At 47.8% G+C, this 18,572-nt stretch overlaps 1 protein-coding gene and 1 pseudogene across 1 annotated transcript in view; one reads left to right on the forward strand and one right to left on the reverse strand.

Annotated features, from left to right (window-relative positions):
- TGM3 (transglutaminase 3) overlaps nucleotides 1-12,179 on the reverse strand; it is a 43,978-nt gene extending 31,799 nt beyond the window's left edge. Inside the window, exon 1 of the mRNA XM_069548177.1 lies at nucleotides 11,945-12,179. Coding sequence (XP_069404278.1) covers nucleotides 11,945-11,951 — 7 coding nt within the window. The 5' untranslated portion in view covers nucleotides 11,952-12,179. The remainder of the gene's footprint in view (nucleotides 1-11,944) is intronic.
- A 3,848-nt stretch (nucleotides 12,180-16,027) lies between these two features.
- LOC138417257 (small ribosomal subunit protein eS4-like) overlaps nucleotides 16,028-18,572 on the forward strand; it is a 64,744-nt pseudogene continuing 62,199 nt past the window's right edge.

Raw genomic sequence — 18,572 nt, forward strand, 5'->3', positions numbered from 1 at the left:
ATCCCTTTGAGTTATGTTTGAGACATTACAACACCCAATCTTCTGCAAATGAAACTGGTCTCTATCTTTACAATGTGGTCACAGCTATGATGGGAGTGTGATGACACAACTCTTCTTTATATGTGTCTGCCTCTGTCCATTAGAATGTGTCTTCTTTATCTTTATATTCTAATGCCTGGCACATTGCTTGACTAGATTAGGACAATCAGATAAACAAATGAAGGGCTAAATGAACAAACACACAAACAAACATAAAACTAATGTCATGCAATGACCTTCATGACTAGGGCTCCAAATTTAGTCTATAAAGAAAGGTGTATGTGGGGTATTCCTTAATAAACAGAGAGATTACCTGTTATTTGGAGGACAGTATATAAGGCACATGTTGAGGTATGAAAATTAGTTTTAACCCCCAAAGAGCTTCAGCAGTGCATAAGACAACATGTCAGAATGAATGACGAGGGAAATCCAATCTCCTCCCCCCACCCAAAAAGATGTCTAGGAGATGCAGGCAAGAATCACTTTCAGTTGTAGGAATCAGAAAAAAAAAAATCACTGAAAATGCCAGGCCTTGAAGGAAGAGAGAATTTTGTCAAGCGCATTTCAGACAACAGGCAGAGAGACTGAAGGCCCAGAAAAGCAGGTATTTTTGGCTAGAGCAGAGGTCTTGTCTGGAAGAGAAAGGGGAGACAGAGGGCATGGCTCCAGGGCAGGCCTGGGGCTGCGGATCTCCCCAAGCAGCTCCAGGGATGGGCACAGGCTCATCATCGACTTGAGTGGGATGCAGAATCTGGGGTGATGAACCAAGATTGCTGCTGAAGCAGGCTGAGAAGGTGATCCTGCCACCTGCTCAGTGTACTAAAGAGTCATTCATTCACATGCCCACTCATTTATTTATGCATTGAGCAAATAACTATTGAAAGAATAAATTAAAAGCTTTTTTTTCTTAAACTCAGAGAAACGAAAACATTCATGTAGCCAACAAGTATCTACTGATTGAAGAGAAAGGCACAGAGGGAAAGGTGGGATGGAGGGAGATGAACATTTCTGCACATAAATGCTGAACGGTGAGAGCTCAGATCTTGGGTGGTCTCTGGTAAGCATCAAGCTCTATATGACCTGCAGAGACCTGGCTTGCTGAAAGTTAGGACCCTCTAGGGCAAAGTCCCCGCCTTCTAAACCCCTGCCTCTTACCAACTGCACTTACTTATCTTCTGTGCATGGGATTTGGTAGAGATTTACTCACTGTCTCGCTTTAGAAAAAAGAAGAGCTCTTAGATACAGTGGTCTGAGGTCACACAAGTCTCCCCAGAGATTCCTCCCCACTCCCAAATCCGGAAGGATGTATGTCTTCTCCCCAGAAGAAGCTCACTATTCTTGACCATGGGTTGAGAACAGAAAGTATGGTCCCCGGACAGCCCTCTGATAGCACAGGTTAAGGAATGGGGGGCAGCAGGGATTCCCATCTGTAGCTGGTTTCTGCCAAGGCTTAAGCACTGTTTGCTAGAGCTGTGTCAAGAGCAGAGGCGTCTCCACAAATAACAAATGTTGATGAGGGTATGGAGAAAAGGGGATCCTTGTACACTGTTGGAGGGAATGTAAATTGGTACAGCCACTATGGAAAACTGTATTGAAGGTCCTTGGGCTGGAAGAAGCACAAGCTGGAATCAAGATTGCCAGGAGAAATATCAATAACCTCAGATATGCAGATGACACCACACTTATGGCAGAAAGTGAAGAGGAACTAAAGAGCCTCTTGTGAAAGTGAAAGAGGAGAGTGAAAAAGTTGGCCTAAAGTTCAATATTCAGAAAACAAAGATCATGGCATCCGGTCCCATCACTTCATGGGAAATAGATGGGGAAACAGTGGAAATAGTGTCAGACTTTATTTTGGGGGGCTCCAAAATCACTGCAGATTGTGACAGCAGCCATGAAATTAAAAGATGCTTACTCCTTGGAAGAAGGAAAGTTATGACCAACCTAGATGGCATATTGAAAAGCAGAGATATTACTTTGCCAACAAAGGTCCGTCTAGTCAAGGCTATGGTTTTTCCAATAGTCATGTATGGATGTGAGAGTTGGACTGTGAAGAAGGCTGAGCACTGACGAATTGATGCTTTTGAACTGTGGTGTTGGAGAAGACTCTTGAGAGTCCCTTGGACTGCAAGGAGATCCAACCGGTCCATTCTGAAGGAGATCAGCCCTGGGATTTCTTTGGAAGGAATGATGCTAAAGCTGAAACTCCAGTACTTTGGCCACCTCATGCGAAGAGGTGACTCATTGGTAAAGACTCTGATGCTGGGAGGGATTGGGGGCAGGAGGAAAAGGGGACGACCCAGGATGAGATGACTGGATGGCATCATGGACTCAATGGACGTGAGTTTGAGTGAACACTGGGAGTTGGTGATGGACAGGGAGGCCTGGCGTGCTGCGATTCATGGGGTCGCAAAGAGTTGGACAAGACTGACTGAACTGAACTGAACTGAAGAAACTAAAAATAGGACTATCATATGACCCAGAAATCCCACTCCTGGGTATCTATCAAAAGAATGCAAAAATGCCAATTCAAAAAGATGCAATGTTCATAGTAGCATTATTTACAACAGCAAGCTATGGAAGCAATCTAAGTGTCCATTAACAGATAAATAAAGAAGATGTGGTATATACGCACGATACAATACTACTCAACCATGAAAAAGAATGGAATTTTGCCATTTGCAATAACATGGATGGACCTGGAGGGTCTTATGAAATAAGTCAGACAGTGAAAGACAAGTGCTGTGTGTGTGTGTGTGTGTGTGTGTGTGCTGTAACTCAGTGGTGTCTGACTCTTTGTGACCCCTATGGACTTTGCCCGCCAGGCTCCTCTGTCCATGAAATTTTCCAGGCAAGAATACTGGAGCACGTTGCCATTTCCTCCTCCAGAGAATCTTCCCAATCCAGGGATCAAACCCACTTCTCTTGCAGCTCCTGCATTGGCAGGCAGACTTTTTATCACTGCACTACCCGGGAAGCCAAATACTATATGTTATCACTTCTATGTGAAGTCTAGAAAAATGAAACAAATGAATGAATACGACAAAACAGAACAGACTTATAGATACAGAGAACAAAGTAGTGGTTAACAGCGGGAAGAGAGGGCAAGACGGAAGTAGGGGATAAGAGTTACAAACTGTTAAGTATAAAATGAATGTAAGGATAGATTGTACAGCACAGGAAATACAGCCAATATTTTATAGCAACTTTAAATGGAATGTAATCTATAAAAATTGAAATCCCATGTTATAGATATGAAATTAATATAATATTGTAACTCAGCTACACATCAATTTTTAAAAAGAGATTTGCAAGAAAAAGGGAGAATCAACACACAAAAGTACACACGGCCAGTTCACATAGGTTTGCCTAAGTCCTGAAAAATAAAACAATTCTAATTATTAAAAAAAAAAAGAAAGTAGAGGTGTGTCTCTTTCATCCCAGAAACCAGTCTGTCGGGAAAATGATGAAGAAAAGACTGGGCTCCAGGGTTCCTTGACTGCAGAGACACTGAAAGGAGATAAAGGGAACTTTGTACACACTAGGGGGGGTCCTTGGCTGAGAGAAGATCGTCTTTGCCTCTCCCGTCGTGAGCGCTGGATGAAAGAGTCTTGCTTCTCCCTGGAGTGCTTGTGGGGTGTGCAAGGCTTCTCTGAGCTGCAGGGTGAGTAACACCAGGACTCATATTTGTCATTGGTGTCCTGTGTGTCAACTGCTGTTAACAGTACACAGAGCAACTTACACACACCACGGATGAAATCTTTACAGAATAACTGGGGCGGGGGGGATAAACTAGGAGCTTGGGATTAGCAAATACACACTGCTACACACAAAAGAGATAAACAACAAGGTCCCTGGGTAGAGCACAGGGAACTATATCAATATCCTGTAATAACCTATAATGAAAAGAATATGAAAAAGAATATACATTTATGTATAACTGAGTCATTTTGTTGTACATCTGAAACTAACACAACCTTTTAAATCAACTATACTTCAATTGAAGAAAAAAAGAAACTGGAAACTAACGCTCAGAGAGATAACTATCTTAAACATTTTCTTTAAATTTTATATTGGAGTATAGCCAATTAAAAGACGTTTACTCCTTGGAAGGAAAGTTATGACGAACCTAGATAGCATATTAAAAAGCAGAGACGTCAAAGGTCCGTCTGTGCCATCAAAGGTCCGTCTAGTCAAGGCTATGGTTTTTCCTGTGGTCATGTATGGATGTGAGAGTTGGACTGTGAAGAAAGCTGAGTGCCGAAGAATTGATATTTTTGAACTGTGGTGTTGGAGAAGACTCCTGAGAGTCCCCTGGACTGTAAGGAGATCCAACCAGTCCATTCTAAAGGAGATCAGTCCTGGGTGTTCTTTGGAAGGAATGATGCTAAAGCTGAAACTCCAGTACTCTGGCCACCTCATGCAAAGAGTTGACTCATTGGAAAAGACTGTGATGCTGGGAGGGATTAAGGGCAGGAGGAGAAGGGGACGACAGAGGATGAGATGGCTGGATGTCATCACCGACTCGATGGATCTGAGTTTCAGTGAACTCCGGGAGTTGGTGATGGACAAGGAGGCCTGGTATGCTGCAATTCATGGGGTCGCAAAGTGTTGGACACGACTGAGCAACTGAACTGAACTGAACTGATAGTCAATTAACAGTGTTGTGATAGTTTCAGGTGGACAGCAAAGGGACTCCACCATACATTTACATGTATCTGTTCTCCCCCAAACTCCCCTCGCATCCAGGCTGCCACATAACACTGAGCAGAGCTTCCTGTGCTAGACAGTAAAACCTTGCTGGTTATCCAGTTCATTAGCAGAGTGCACGTGTTGATCTCAAACTCCTTATCTACAGGAGATAAATATCTTACTTAAGGTCATGTACCTAGACAGGTCTTAGCCTCCCTGTTGCCCTGGTCTTCTGTTCTCCACCTGGGAGGGGAGAACAGATGGTGAGGAACTTCACTACACATTGTCCTCCTTTCTGGCGTTTGCATCCTGATACATAGGAGAGAATGAGTCACTGGAAGGCCAGTGTATCCCAAAGGCATTCTACATGAGACATGACAGAAGGGGGGCATCCCTGGACCCCCAAGTGGGATGGGCAGGTTGAGAGCATGTTCGCAAAGCTCCCAGGTGGTTCCTGAAACCCTTCTCCTTCAGCTGGCTGCCTTCAATCATCACCCCACTTTTGCCAGTCCAAATCAGGGATCTGATGATCCTGTTTGTGGATTATCCAGGGGACTTTGTTGTCCCACCTGCCACCCCTTCACGTAGCACTAATCTCAGCCTGAGTTTGTTCTAGAAAGGCAAGGGCAGGGGGATAACCTCAGATATGCAGATGATATCACCTTAATGGCAGAAAGTGAAAAGGAACTAAAGAGCCACTAATGGGGGTAAAAGAGGAGAGTGAAAAAGCTGGCTTAAAACTCACTATTAAAAAAAGCTAATAAGATCATGGCATCTGGTCCCATCACTTCATGGCAAATAGAAGAGGAAAAGGTGGAAGTAGTGACAGATTTCCTTTTCTTGGGCTCTAAAATCACTGTGGATAGTGATTGCAGCCATGAAATTAAAAGATGATTGCTTCTCGGCAGGAAAACTATGACAAATATAGATAGTGCATGAAAAAGCAAAGACATCACTTTGCTGACAAAGGTCTGTGTAGTCAAGGCTATGATCTTTCCAGTAGTCATGTACAGACACGAGAGTTGGACTATGAAGAAGGCTGAGTGCCGGAGAAATCATGCTTTCGAACTGTGGTGCTGGAGAAGACTCTCAAGAGTCCCTTGGACATCAAAGAGGTGAAACCCGTCAATCCTGGTTTCAGAGAAATAACCCTGAATACTCATTGGGAGGACTGATGTGGAAGTTGAAGCTCCAATACTTTGGCCACCTGATGCAAAGAGCCAACTCATTGAAAAGACCCTGATGCTGAGAAAGATTGAAGGCAGAGGCTGAGGTCGACAGAAGATGAGTTGGTTGGATGGCATCACCAGTTCAATGGATATGAACTTGGGCAAACTCCAGGAGATAGGGAGGGACAGGGAGGCTTGACTTGCTGCAGTCCCTGGGGTCACAAAGAGTCGGACATGCCTTGGTGGGTGAACAACAGGGCAGGGAATAGGGGAGGTGCACAAACACCCAAGTTTTTTCCCGAGTTTACAACTTCATGGGTATTTATGAGCTTCAGAGCTGTTCTTTGTGCCTGCTTGGATGAAGGGCAGGGATGAAAGGAGAGTGGCTTCACCCCTATAATTGACTCATCAACACAGACTCTCAGAAACATCAAAGAGAGTAACGTTTTAGAGACTGAGCATCTCCCCCGACTCTTATTCTGGCTGTGAGGACATGGAGGCCCAGAAAGTCATTTGCCCACAGTGGGATGTCTCTGGACTCTCATCCAGGGCCCGTCTCCCAATCCCATGCTGCCTCTTTGACTCACTGCTTAACTCCACCAGCAGGCCAGGGGCAGTTTCCCTGCTTTCTTTATCCTGAGAAAATCAGTGCCACCAGGACCACTGATGTGATCGTGACTGCTAAATGTGTATCCCAGTATACACTCGCTCCTTCTTTCTTGGTAATAAAATCCTTCATGTTAATGGCCAGGCTCTCTTGCAGCTGGGGGTCATGTGGATGGGTTCTGGCCAATGACTTATAGGTGCAAGTTAAACGTATTAATTCCTAATTCCCAGGAAACCTCTTTTGTAAAAAGTGAGGTGAAATTCACCATTTTAACCACTTAAAGCACACAATTTGGTGCCATTTAGTACATTCACAATGTTGTGCAACCATCAACACTATCTAGTTTCAGAACTTTTTCTTCAACCTCAAGATAAATCCCCCACCCACTAGCAATCACGTCCCACCTCCCCAGCTCTAGCCCCTGGGAACCACTCATCTGATTTCTGTTCCCATAGATTTGTCTGCTCTGGTCATTTCGTATCAGTGGAGTCATACAGTCTCTGAGTCTGGTTTTTCACTTAGCATTATGTTTTTAAGGTTCATCCACGTGGTAGCGTGTATCAGTAGTCCATCCCTTCTTTATGGCTGAATAATATTCCACTATGTTGATATACTGTATATTCATCCATTTATCAGTGGATGGATCTTTGGGTTGTTTCTACCTTTTGACTCTTATAAATAGTGCTGCTCTGAATGTTCCTTTGCAAGTACTTGTTTGAATGCCTGTTTTCAATCCTGAGGAAATCTCTTTTTTCAAAATAGTTGGCAAAAGCCCTTAGCCTGCTTATTTCCATCTTCTTCCCCCTGCTGTCCCAGGACTGGGTGTGATGTGGACTCAGTTTAAACCACACATGCCTTTGGGGTGACAGTGGGGGCCTGCAAGAGCCCAGGCCCCTCAGGATTGTGCAGCTGCCCCACCGACCAGAACTGCCTACATCCAGTAAACTTCTGTCTTGTTCGTTTCTCTAAGCCATTGTTATTTGGGATTCACTGTCATTTACAGCCAAACCTAGCTGCATGTGACTGATAGTGTAATGCCCTCCCCTCTTATTCTGTGGTCCACTTTCGGCAGGGATAAAAAGAGAAGCACAGAACAGATTCTAGACTGTGAAAGGTGACTCACAGGACAGATATATTAAAAATCATCTAGCCAAATGTCAAGTTTTTTGTTAGAGACTGCTTTAAGAAGGACATTTTGTACATTGCTTACACACATGGGTTTATAATTGATGTGACGTTTTCCCAAACAGTATGAACCCTTACTATCCACAATGCACAGTAATATTTTCTACTTCATTTTTAAAATGATTTGCTGGTCACAGTCCACTAAATTGATTTTACAGCTTGCTATTGGTGAAAACTGGCAGCTTGAAAAGCAGTGATATGATGCAATATTCCCATGTGACAGGTAAAAAAACTGAGGTCCTAGATGGTCTACTGAGGTCACCGGTAGTCGAAAGTCAGAGCTTGGCCCAGAAACCAGGTCTTAGATCCTGGTCACTGGGAGGCTGTTATTTGCAACATGCCCCCCTCCTCTGGGCATCAGGACGTCTGCAGCTCCTGGCAGGTCCTGCCTCACTCCAGCCCTCACCAGTCTCTTCTTTCTCTCTCCAGTCTGTGCTGCTTCCCTTCGTCTTTCCTCTGCATTCAGACATTTTCAACCCCTGTGCAGCATGGGTGGTACAATCTCTTGGTGCTCAGGTGGTGGGGAAATAGGGGTTCCCTGGGGGGCACTGAGCAAGGGGCTGGCAAGGGTGCCAGGGCAAAATTGAGTGAGCCCTGAACTGGTGGTTCGAGCAGGCTTGAGCAAGGTCTCAACCTCTCTGTAGAAGGGAACAGTGAAACTGAATATCCTCCCTTGTAGGGCATTGGTTGGGACCCCAGATGCATCCATCACTGGCACCTGGGCTCCTGTCCATGGTACAGATGTCTTAGGATCCCACGCATAATAGCACCAGCGACATAGGCGAGAGAAGGGTTTGAGCTTTTCCTGGGCTGCCATGGAGGACCTCAGATGGGCAGACAAAGTGCTGAGTGTTTTTCTTGCATATGGCCTTTCACAGTTACAAACCTGTCTGATGTGGTCATTCCCATTTCACAGATGAGGGATTTGAAAGTCCAGTCAAATGTCATTACTTGCCAAACATCGCACACTCAGGCAGAGACTGGCCCAAGCTCACACTGACGCCGGTGCAGCCTGACCATGTGCCACTCCAGGCTGCACCCTGCATCTAGCCGAGGTGGTGGTGGTGGCAATGGGCATGAGTCCAGGAAGCTGCCAGGGAGAGGGGAACACCCACAGCCTCCTCCTTGCCTTGACATTACACGGTTCGCATGAGAGAGGAAGGAAGGACTCCTGGGCCCCCTTCACTTCCAGAGAGAGTTTCGAATTTCTTAAACCCTCGCCATGCACGAGGACCACCTGGAGAGTTCATATTAGCCTCATCCCCACCACTGGGACGGCGCTGGTTTCTTAAACTCTACTGGTGATTCTAATATGGAACCAGAGCTGGAGTTGAGAACCACTACCTTAAGCCTACACAGTGTCTGTTTACACTACGCAATCAAAGCTACTTTCCACGAATTCTCTCCCCCAGGCCACATGGTCACTCTGAGCGGGAGGCAGGGGGGCAATCACTTTCTCCTATTTACAAAGGAGGAAAACAGGCTGAGATGGAGGACTGCAGATCCATCTGAGCACCTTTCGGCCCCTACCAAGATGAGGGGCCTCATTCCCTCGACTTCCATACAACGGGGAAAGCATTTCCTCTCTTCATCTCACACCCAGGCCGGCATGCGGGCCTTAGGGACAAGAATGATTGCCCCATCTGTAGAGCACAGCCCAGCGGGGTGGAGGCTGAGCTGGGAAGTTATCTGAGGTGAGCAGAGCAGCAGGGACACAAGCGTGGGGGCCTGGAAATGGAGAAGGAGCTGCCAGCCTCTCAGCTCCCAGGAAACGTGCAGACCCACAGCCCAGAATGACACGGGTCCTCTGTAGGCTGGGGCCTGAAGCCAGAGAGGGTGGGTCCTGAAGCCAGCACTCTGCCCAGATAAGCTGCTGATGGGGACACTCACCGCCCTAGTGGGACAGGGCGCCTGTCCCCGACACAGAAGTGCCGGGCTCCCAAGGCAGAGGTCTGCATCCATGTTTGACCCTTGAGGACTCTGCCACAGGGCCTCTACATGGCCTCGAGGATGGGGAACCCCTTCACACTGGGCCCAGCATCTGTGTCCACAGCTTGCATGTCTGTCCATTGTGGGGCTCTGGCCTTGGTGTGTAGAAGGCAGAGGGTGCCAACCACTTTGGGTAGAAGGCTGCCAGGCCTTCCTCCACCATGTCATCCACCCCAGCCCAGGCTGCCGTCTCCACTGGGAGGCGGAATAATCACACCCTACAGATTCCAACAAGAACCTTAACCTGGGAGCCAGAAACAGCCCTCTTGCACCAGCACGCTGCAACCCTGCTAGTTCCCTGGGTCACACGCACCCGACCACCCATGTTTCTTTTCCTGTTCCCTCCTCCCAGAATACTCCTCACCCCACAAAACTACTTCTGACCAAGTCCAACTCATCATCCATACCAGTGCTACCTGGTGCTACCTGGGGCCTAGGGTCTCCCCTACCTTAAACCGCCCCCAGGGTTAATCCCTTCCTCCTCTTGGCCCCTGGTAAGTGCTTGGACATGTAACACAACCTAATGACAGTCCACTGCGAACCCACCATGGAGAAAGACTGCCCTCTCGATCTCTGTGCTCCCGCTGCGTCTCGTGGCTCCTTCCCTGAGTGTCCAGTAAGCAAACTCATTCATTCAGGAACTCAGGAATTCATTACTGAGCCCTGCCTGGCTGCATGACTGGGACAGGCCAGGAACCACAGGTGTGACAGCTTCAAGGGAATGAAGATGTTTCCTTGTCTCTCTTTTTAAAAAATTGATTTTCTCTGAATTGACCATTGTCCACATTTCTCTGCGACCTTTGGGCATCTGGTGGAGCCAGAAGTTGAGTCTTAAGAGCACAGTGTCCCTAGGAGTCACAGACATGGACACACTGGGCCCCTGGGGATGCCTGCAGGGCTCTCAGTGGGCAGGCTGCTGTGGGTGCACACGCCCCAGGGCTGAGCCCCTGCTGAAGCCCATCGCCCTCCGCCCCCTGTTTCCTTTCATGAAAGAGAGCAGTCAGTACTGGAAGGAACCTGGAAGTCCCCCCGTTTCAAGCTCTTCATCTTGAATCGGGAGCTGGAGGCTCAGCAGCAGCAGTTGGTAACAGAGTTCAAATGAGAAACCAGGTTCAGTATTGCTTTCCATGTCACAGATTTCACCCGCGGTCATGGATGAGCTTGGAACTGGTGGCAGAAGAGGTGCTACTAAAACCGAGTCTGGGCCCAGCTACCAAATTTCTGTGGGTCCCAGGTAAGGGCCAACTCATCCTCTGGCAGGAGGGAAGTAGGGAGGGAGATGGCCTATCCTCTCTTGCTAAAGTCTGCAGAATCCAAGGTTCCCTTCTTAGCAGCCCAGCACTGTTGCATGTTCATGGGAAGAAGTCCAGGATAAGGGAAGAGTCCATTTTTGCAGCCACCCTGTCCTGGTCTTTGTGATCTCTGAAGTAACCAGCAGTCCCCTTTTGCATCATGCTCAGCAATTTCTTGGGCAAACCTTCCTGCAGCCTTAACCTCCATTCACAATATTTTACTGGTTTGACTCATGCCTTGTTTGGATTTGGCGTCGCTGCCAACCCACTAGGCTGAGCACCCACGACAGGCAATAATTAGCCTGCTGCTGAGCAGGGGCGCTGTCTAAGCAGAGCCCAGTCCTCACAGTGGCCACAGAGTCAGAGAACCCGTGCTCCCCAGCAGCGCTTTTTCACTCCCTTCCCTGGTGCCGCTCTTGGGAACTGTCCTCGGCATACCTGCTCCTTCTGCTCCTGGTGGTTTCACTCATCAAGTCACTTTCAAAGAGCCTGCCAGTGCTTGCGGATGTGTAGTTTACTTAGGAGCATTCCAGCACTGCTGATGGTTTCTGTTAAACCGACTTACACGCTGTCACTCCCTCCCTCCCTTGTAGCTCTGAGACGTGCTTTTCTTGGCCTATATTACTAACAGCTGGTAAAATGACACTGAGAAACACGGGAAGCAGGTGCCAACTGGCTTGAAAGGGCAAAGCTTGTCTGTCTAGCTAAGGGGATATGCCTCTGGCTGCACTGAAGAACCTGCCCTTTACCCAGGACTTCGTCCCAAACATGCTCTAACCCTGAGACCACACTAGAGGGACTAGGCAGGCATGGAGAAAGAGTTGCCTCTGAAGAGAACCTTCCAAAAAAACCAGGCTCTAGCTTTCAGAGCCCCGAAGGCAGCTGTCACGAGCTGGGCACTCTGGCCTCTCAGTCGGCCCGAGAGAAGCTTGGGAGTCCAGCGGGGACTGGCAGAGAAGATGTCATGCACTCACCAGACATGTTTCGCTTTCCTCTGCCTCCTCTCTGGCTCGGCTGGGAAGGGCACGGATGGTGTGGGGAGACTGACTGCCTTGCTGGGATCGCCTTACCATTTATAGAAGCCTCTCCTACACACCCCAATTAGAATTCTAATGAGGTAGGCGAGGCACCAGGTCATTCCTGTAGTGCCTGTAAACGTTTCACTTACGACATACTTGTCACCCAATGGAAGGTCATACCTGCTTGTGCAAGACCAGTTTGGGAAGAAGAGGGGAGATAAGGAAAAAAAAAACACAAAAAACACAGAGTTTGATTTTATTATTTGTTTCAAGATGAACTACTTCCTGGATCACAGGATTCAGGAAATGATGTAATGCTTTTCTTGAAGTAGCTTGTCCAGAGCAGATGCTGAGAAGTCCCTTGGGGGTCAAAGAAAAGTCTCTGCAGAACCTAAAGCAGAAAATTGCCTAATGCTTTCTCACCGTCCTCACATGCCGGTGGTCTCCGTTTGCACGAGGGGCGTGAGATACTCATCACAGTTCACTGTACAGGTTGCTGTGTGCCAGAAATGGCGTGTGATTGGTGGTTAGAAACATTCGGTTCCAGTGCTGGCTAGGTCCTGGGCCATCACTGGACCTTGAAGTCTTGGAAGCCTGGTCTGTGAGTTGAGGGAAGGCCCCACCCACTCTTCGCAACTCAAGATGTGGGGGAGTAATCAAATGAAGTGATGTGAGTGGAAAGTGCCTGGATGTGTACCGTATGGATTAAATCCAGTTGTCATCTGGAATGAGATGTCAGTTTAACTACAGATGTGGGGTAGGGGTCAGTGTTAGTCATTCAGTTGTGTCCGACTCTTTGCTATCCCTTGAACTGCAGCCAGCTAGGCCCCTCTGTCCATGGAATTCTCCAGGCAAGAGTACTGGAGTGGGCTGCCATTCCCTTCTCCAGGGGATCTTCCCAACCCTGGGATCGAACCTGGGTCTCCCGGGAGTGGGGGGAGGGAGGATTATTCTTTTCAGTGAGGCAGCGAAGACAGCCAGTGAAGCTATACTGTGACAAGACTTCATTCTGTTCTACCACGTGTTGTCTGTAAAACTGGAGGGCAAGTCACGGACCTTCTCTGAGCCCAGCGTCTACACCAGTTTTAAAAAAATAAGAGGGGGGAGACTCTCATTCTACATTTTTTGTTTGCTTGTTTGTTGTTTTAAGGGTATAGAAATATATATATCTAAAGATCCTATGGTGGCTGTGTGCAAGTTCCAAGCTTTCCTGTGGTAGACAAGGGAGTTTTAAAAAACAATGATAATGCTCCAAGGGTTTGTGACCGAGAGGACACTTCTCAAGGCTTCCGCCAGACTTGGAGTGGGAAGGAAGCACCATGACACAATTAGGTCTTTAGGGAGAAGATGGGAACGCTGGACCCTGAGAAGGATGAGACTGAATAAGGCAGATGGGAAAAAGGAAATCCACGTCATCTCCCTGTCATCTGGGCTCCCACAGCACTTGGTACACTTTAGGACCTCTCTTACCATATGCGTCTGCCTGCACTGGGGCAATCTGATTACGTCTATCCCCATCACTCACTCTCAAAAGGTCCAGGCTATGTATTACTCACGTCTTCTCAGAACTGAACATGGGCTTGTCACATGGCAGGAGCACACCTATTTTTGAATGAGTGGATCAATCAATCGATGTAAAGATGGAAATAATTCCCATCAGTGTAGAACCCAACCTGGGTAGACATTGGCTAAACACTTTACATGTATCACCTTCTCTTGTCTTCAGATCAGTCCTATGGCACAGGTACCATTACTTCTGCTGTCCTACAGGAGGGAGAAATTCCCACCCCTGTGTGAGCGACTCCAGAGTCTTTCTGCTTAACCTGGAGGTTGGCTAACTAAGCGAGGTGGTACGTCAGCCTCTCCCAGGCCTCTGGCCGCTCTGCATCCGTGACCCCATGGAATGTGGCCACTGCTGGCTCTGGCAGATGACCCACAAGAGAGCAGAGCGTAGAGAGGTGACAGCAAAGTGAGCTGGACCCTGATCAGCAGCTGGGTGTGTGGCATGGGTCCTGGCGCCTGCCATGGGATTGGGTGAGACTCTGGGCAAGGGTCTCACTACACTGAATCAGTCCTGCCAGAAACCCAAGAGCTGTGTGAATCCAAGGGAATGAGTGGATGTAAAGGGCTGTGCATGCCCTCAAGAGAGGGATAAAGAAATGGAGGGAGGAGTTGCTTATTACTGCTGCTGTTGTTGGCCTGAGAGCCAATAACTGGACCCTTGGCATCCCTTTCAGTGACCTGGCAGGGAAACCTGTCACATGACAGGCAGGCAGCTCTGCCCTTGTACTCTGAGATCACACAGATCTGGGTCCAAACTCTGGCTCTGACATAGACCTCCTGTCAGAGTCCTGGTTTCCACATCGGTAAAGCTTAGCTAGAAGCTCAGGGAGGGTCAAAGGAGAGCATGAACCTAAGTGCTCAGCACCGCCTCTGGCACCACTCAGTGTAGCCCCTTAGTGCTGATGTTATTGGTATTCTCACTGCCCTTAAAGCACTCCCAAGTGTCATAGATTTTGTGATGGGACCCACAGTGTGGACAGTGGTGCCTGCCCACCAACCCCTTGGCCTCCTCTTGGAAGGATCTGTAGCTGATCACTCTTGACCGCAAGGTGATGTGGCAGAAAGATGCCCACGCTGGATTCAGAAACCCCGACTGAAAGCCAGGCTCTGGGGCTTTTTGTGTGGTTTGGCAGAGTCATTTTCCTTCTCTGAGCCTCAGTTTTCTCGCCAGCCTACCCAGACACCTCTCAGCACTGTCGTGAGGCTTCAAACCCTGAAGTCACAGATATGACACTCCCCTATAGATAGGGTGGTGCTGGGTTGCCTCCTCCCTGCCTGCCACTTGCTTGCTGGGCTCCCTGCAGCTTCTAACTGCCCAGCAGCAGGGCCTTGTGTCCTCAAACTGAGTCGACTCCCTGTTAGCAGCTGGAGGATTGCACCATGGCTGCAGCCGCAGCCCCAGCCTGCAGGCGGGCCGTAATTTGCATGCTGTCACAATTTCAGCTAAATGATTTTCAATTCACAGGTGGAGTCACCCAGCTACACGCAGGATGAAATTCCTGCTTGGCCACCCCCTTTGCACCTCAGACTCCAGTTAGAATGGAACATGCAAATATGGACTTAAAAAAAGAGAGAGAGAGACACTAATTGATCATTTGCCTTTTTTCTCCCTCTAATTAAGAGATTTAGAGTTGCTGAAAATTTCACAACACATGTAAAGGTACGGAACCTTATAAGAAGTCATCTAACCCCCAGCCAGTCTCCCATAGTAAGAATCCTGTTTCCTGATACATTTCTCTTGCAAACTCCGGTGACAGGGAATGCACAGTCTCAAAGCAGTTACAGGCAGCTCTGCCTGTAACATCCATGTCGGGGATGATTCTGCTTAAGGCACATCCTCCCCCTTCCTGTTTCACAGGAAGTCTGTGAGGGCAGGGGCTTCACTGTATGCTTCACTGCTCCATCCTCAGTGCCTCACTGTGCCCAGCACATGTGGTGGGCTCTCAGTAACTGGAGTTTAAAGTGCAATGAGAGGACTAGAAAGGTCCTCCTTTTTTTTAAACTTTTTATTTTGTATTGTGGTATAGCTGATTGACGATGTTGTGATGGTTTCAGGTGAACAGCAAAGGGACTCAGATATACATATGCATGTATCCATTCTCCCCTCCCATCCAGGCTGCCACATAACATTGAGCAGAGTTCCCGGTGCTATACAGTGGGTCCTTGTTGGTTATCTATTTGAAATACAGCAATGTGTACATGTCCATCCCAAACTCCCAAACTATCCCTTCCCCTCATCCATAAGTTCTTTCTCTAAGTCTGTCTCTCTGCAAATTCCTCCTAAAGAGTCTATCTCCCTTGAGCTTCTGTCTGTTGATCTTCACTGCTTCTCCTCCATCCATTACTGATCCCAAATGAACCCACTTCACCCAACAAAGACCACATGCTCCCCCAAATCTGGCAAACAAAAAAAAAAAAACCCTTCCCTCCCAACAAGTCTCTTCTTCTTCAGATTAAGCATCAGTTTCTCCAATCATGCCTGGTGAGTCACGATTTGGAGACCTCTCATCTCCTTGATGAGATCAGGTCATCCCCTCTTCTGAAACCTTCAGTGGCTCCCCAGAGCCTCTTACAGCTCCAGTTCTTTAGTCTGGCATTCAAGGCCCTCCAGTGTATGTCCAACTTAATTCTGTTTTTTCTTTTCTACTACTCTTACATTAACTCTCCTATTCAGCAAAACACACCTAATCATTTTTCCTGGAACCCCATATGTTTTTCCCTGCCTCTACACCCATTTGTAAAATGCCCCTGCCTGGAACACCTTCTCTATTTCTTCTGCATCAAGGTCTCTCACTACCAAGCCAAAGGTCTCCCCTCCTCGTGCTCATTCCAGTGTGCTGTTCCAGGAAAGGGGGCTGGTGCTAAAAGAAGCAAACTGAGGTTTAAGCCTCAGACACATTCTAACTTATCACAAGCCCATATTTTTGTAATCACACAGGCCTTAGGCAAATCACTTAACCTCTCTGAGCCTAAGTTTTCTCCTCTGAAAAATGGGTCCAGTGATGCCAACACCACTCACCCTCCAGAGCATCCTGAGGCATCCTGTGATGACACGTGTAAGTGACAAGGTGCAGTGACGTCTCTCCACCCGAGCTTCTGGAACTTGCCCTGTGTCACTCATCAGGAACCTAATGATACATGATCTGACTCAGGAGGGGAGCGTGTGGGTCTGCATGGCTGGCCACCTTTTCCTGACACCAGGCTCTGTGCTAAGAGTTTCACATCAGTTGACTTTTAAGTATCACAACAATCCTCCAAGGGAGATATTTTCAATGCAATCCCATTTAATAAATAAGAAGCCAGAGACTTAGAGCAGCTAAGGAACTTGACATGGGTATGCAGCTAACCAAAGCAGGATGTGAACCCAGATCTCCCGGACAGCAGAGGCCTGTCCATGCTCCCCTGTCCCTGATGAATCCTCCAATTCAGTGACATCTGAGTGACTCTGGACCTTGCATTCTGGAGAGTGTTCCTGATTCTGGTGATGATAGTATTAGTGACTCAGGGCTGAAGAGAAGGAGGCATCCCTGCAGAACTGATATGAAAGCCTCGACTTTAATGTGTTTATGCCTTCATTTCCCACTCTCACCCAAACAAATGAATGAAGCAAAATGCTGGAGGAAGAGTAGAAGTGTAAAAGTCCTTTATAGCTCCTGTCAGCACTGATTTCTTACAGTGCCTGTTGAGGGGGGTCAAAGGTAGTCAGCACTGCAGACACCGAGCCTTCAGGGAGCTTCCCTCAGGGAGGAAGACAGGAAGCAGTTTAGGGAGAAGCTGAATTTTTCTTAAACACAGAGACTGATAAAAGCTGAAAAGAGGTGCAGAACGGGTGATGGGCTCCAATTACAGAGATTAAGAAAAAGACTTACTTATTGAGGAGAAGGCAGGAAAAGACCAGAGAGAGGACAGCAAGCAGGTCGTTCTGGGAAAAGACTGCACATGAGGTTGTGGGGAGCACCCAGTGTGGGAACAGTAGGGGAGGGTGGGGGAGGTCAGCCACGCCCCAGAACAGGGTGAAGACATGGATCCTGGGCATGAGGAAGGGACCGCAGCAGGCAGCCCCGCTCAGCACACGTGTGTCATCTCTTAACAGGAGGGGTGGTTCAATCTGTCCAGCTGTCACTCAGTCACCTCTGAGCATGGGGCTGGAAAAACCAACCAGGAAAGAGAGGAGGCCACAGCTCACCACTTGTAGGCTCTGAGGCCACCACCCGGAAGGCTGGCGGTTTGCCCAAGAGCATGGGCACCAGAGGGTGCCAGGAAGCAAAACACACAGAGGGCAGGTCTCTGGGGTTGAGTCAATCCTCAGAAAGGAAGCGACCCAGAGAGGTCATCCAGCCCAACCCTTTCTTTCACAGATGGGAGAACTGAGGCCTTTAGAGAAATGATTTGCCTAAGGTCGCGGAATAGCTGGCCTGGGCTCAGAGCTCGGAGAGTGTTAAAGACCATTTGCCAACTTCTTTATATGCAGAGTACATCATGTGAAATGCCCGGCTGGATGAAGCACAAGGTGGAATCAAGATTGCTGGGAGAAATATCAATAACCTCAGATATGCAGATGACACCACCCCTATGTCAGAAAGCAAAGAAGAACTAAACCTCTTGAGGAAAGTGAAAGAGGAAAGTGAAAAAGCTGGCTTAAAACTCAACATTCAGAAAACTAAGATCATGGCATCCGGTCTCATCGCTTCATGGCAAGTAGATAGGGAAACAGTGAAAACAGTGACAGACTTTATTTTCCTGGTCTCCAAAATCACTGCAGATGGTGACTGCTGCCATGAAATTAAAAGATGCTTTCTCCTTGGAAGAAAAGCTATCACCAACTTAGACAGCACATTAGAAAGCAGAGACATTACTTTGCCAACAAAGGTCTGTCTAGTCAAAGATATGGTTTTTCCAGTGGTCATGTATGGATGTGAGAGTTGGACTCCAAAGAAACCTGAGCACCTAAGAATTGATGCTTTTGAACTGTGGTATTAGAGAAGACTCTTGAGAGTCCCTTGGACTGCAAGGAGATCCA

The sequence above is a fragment of the Ovis canadensis genome, chromosome 13 (genome assembly GCF_042477335.2).
Source record: "Ovis canadensis isolate MfBH-ARS-UI-01 breed Bighorn chromosome 13, ARS-UI_OviCan_v2, whole genome shotgun sequence".
NCBI lineage: Eukaryota > Metazoa > Chordata > Mammalia > Artiodactyla > Bovidae > Ovis > Ovis canadensis.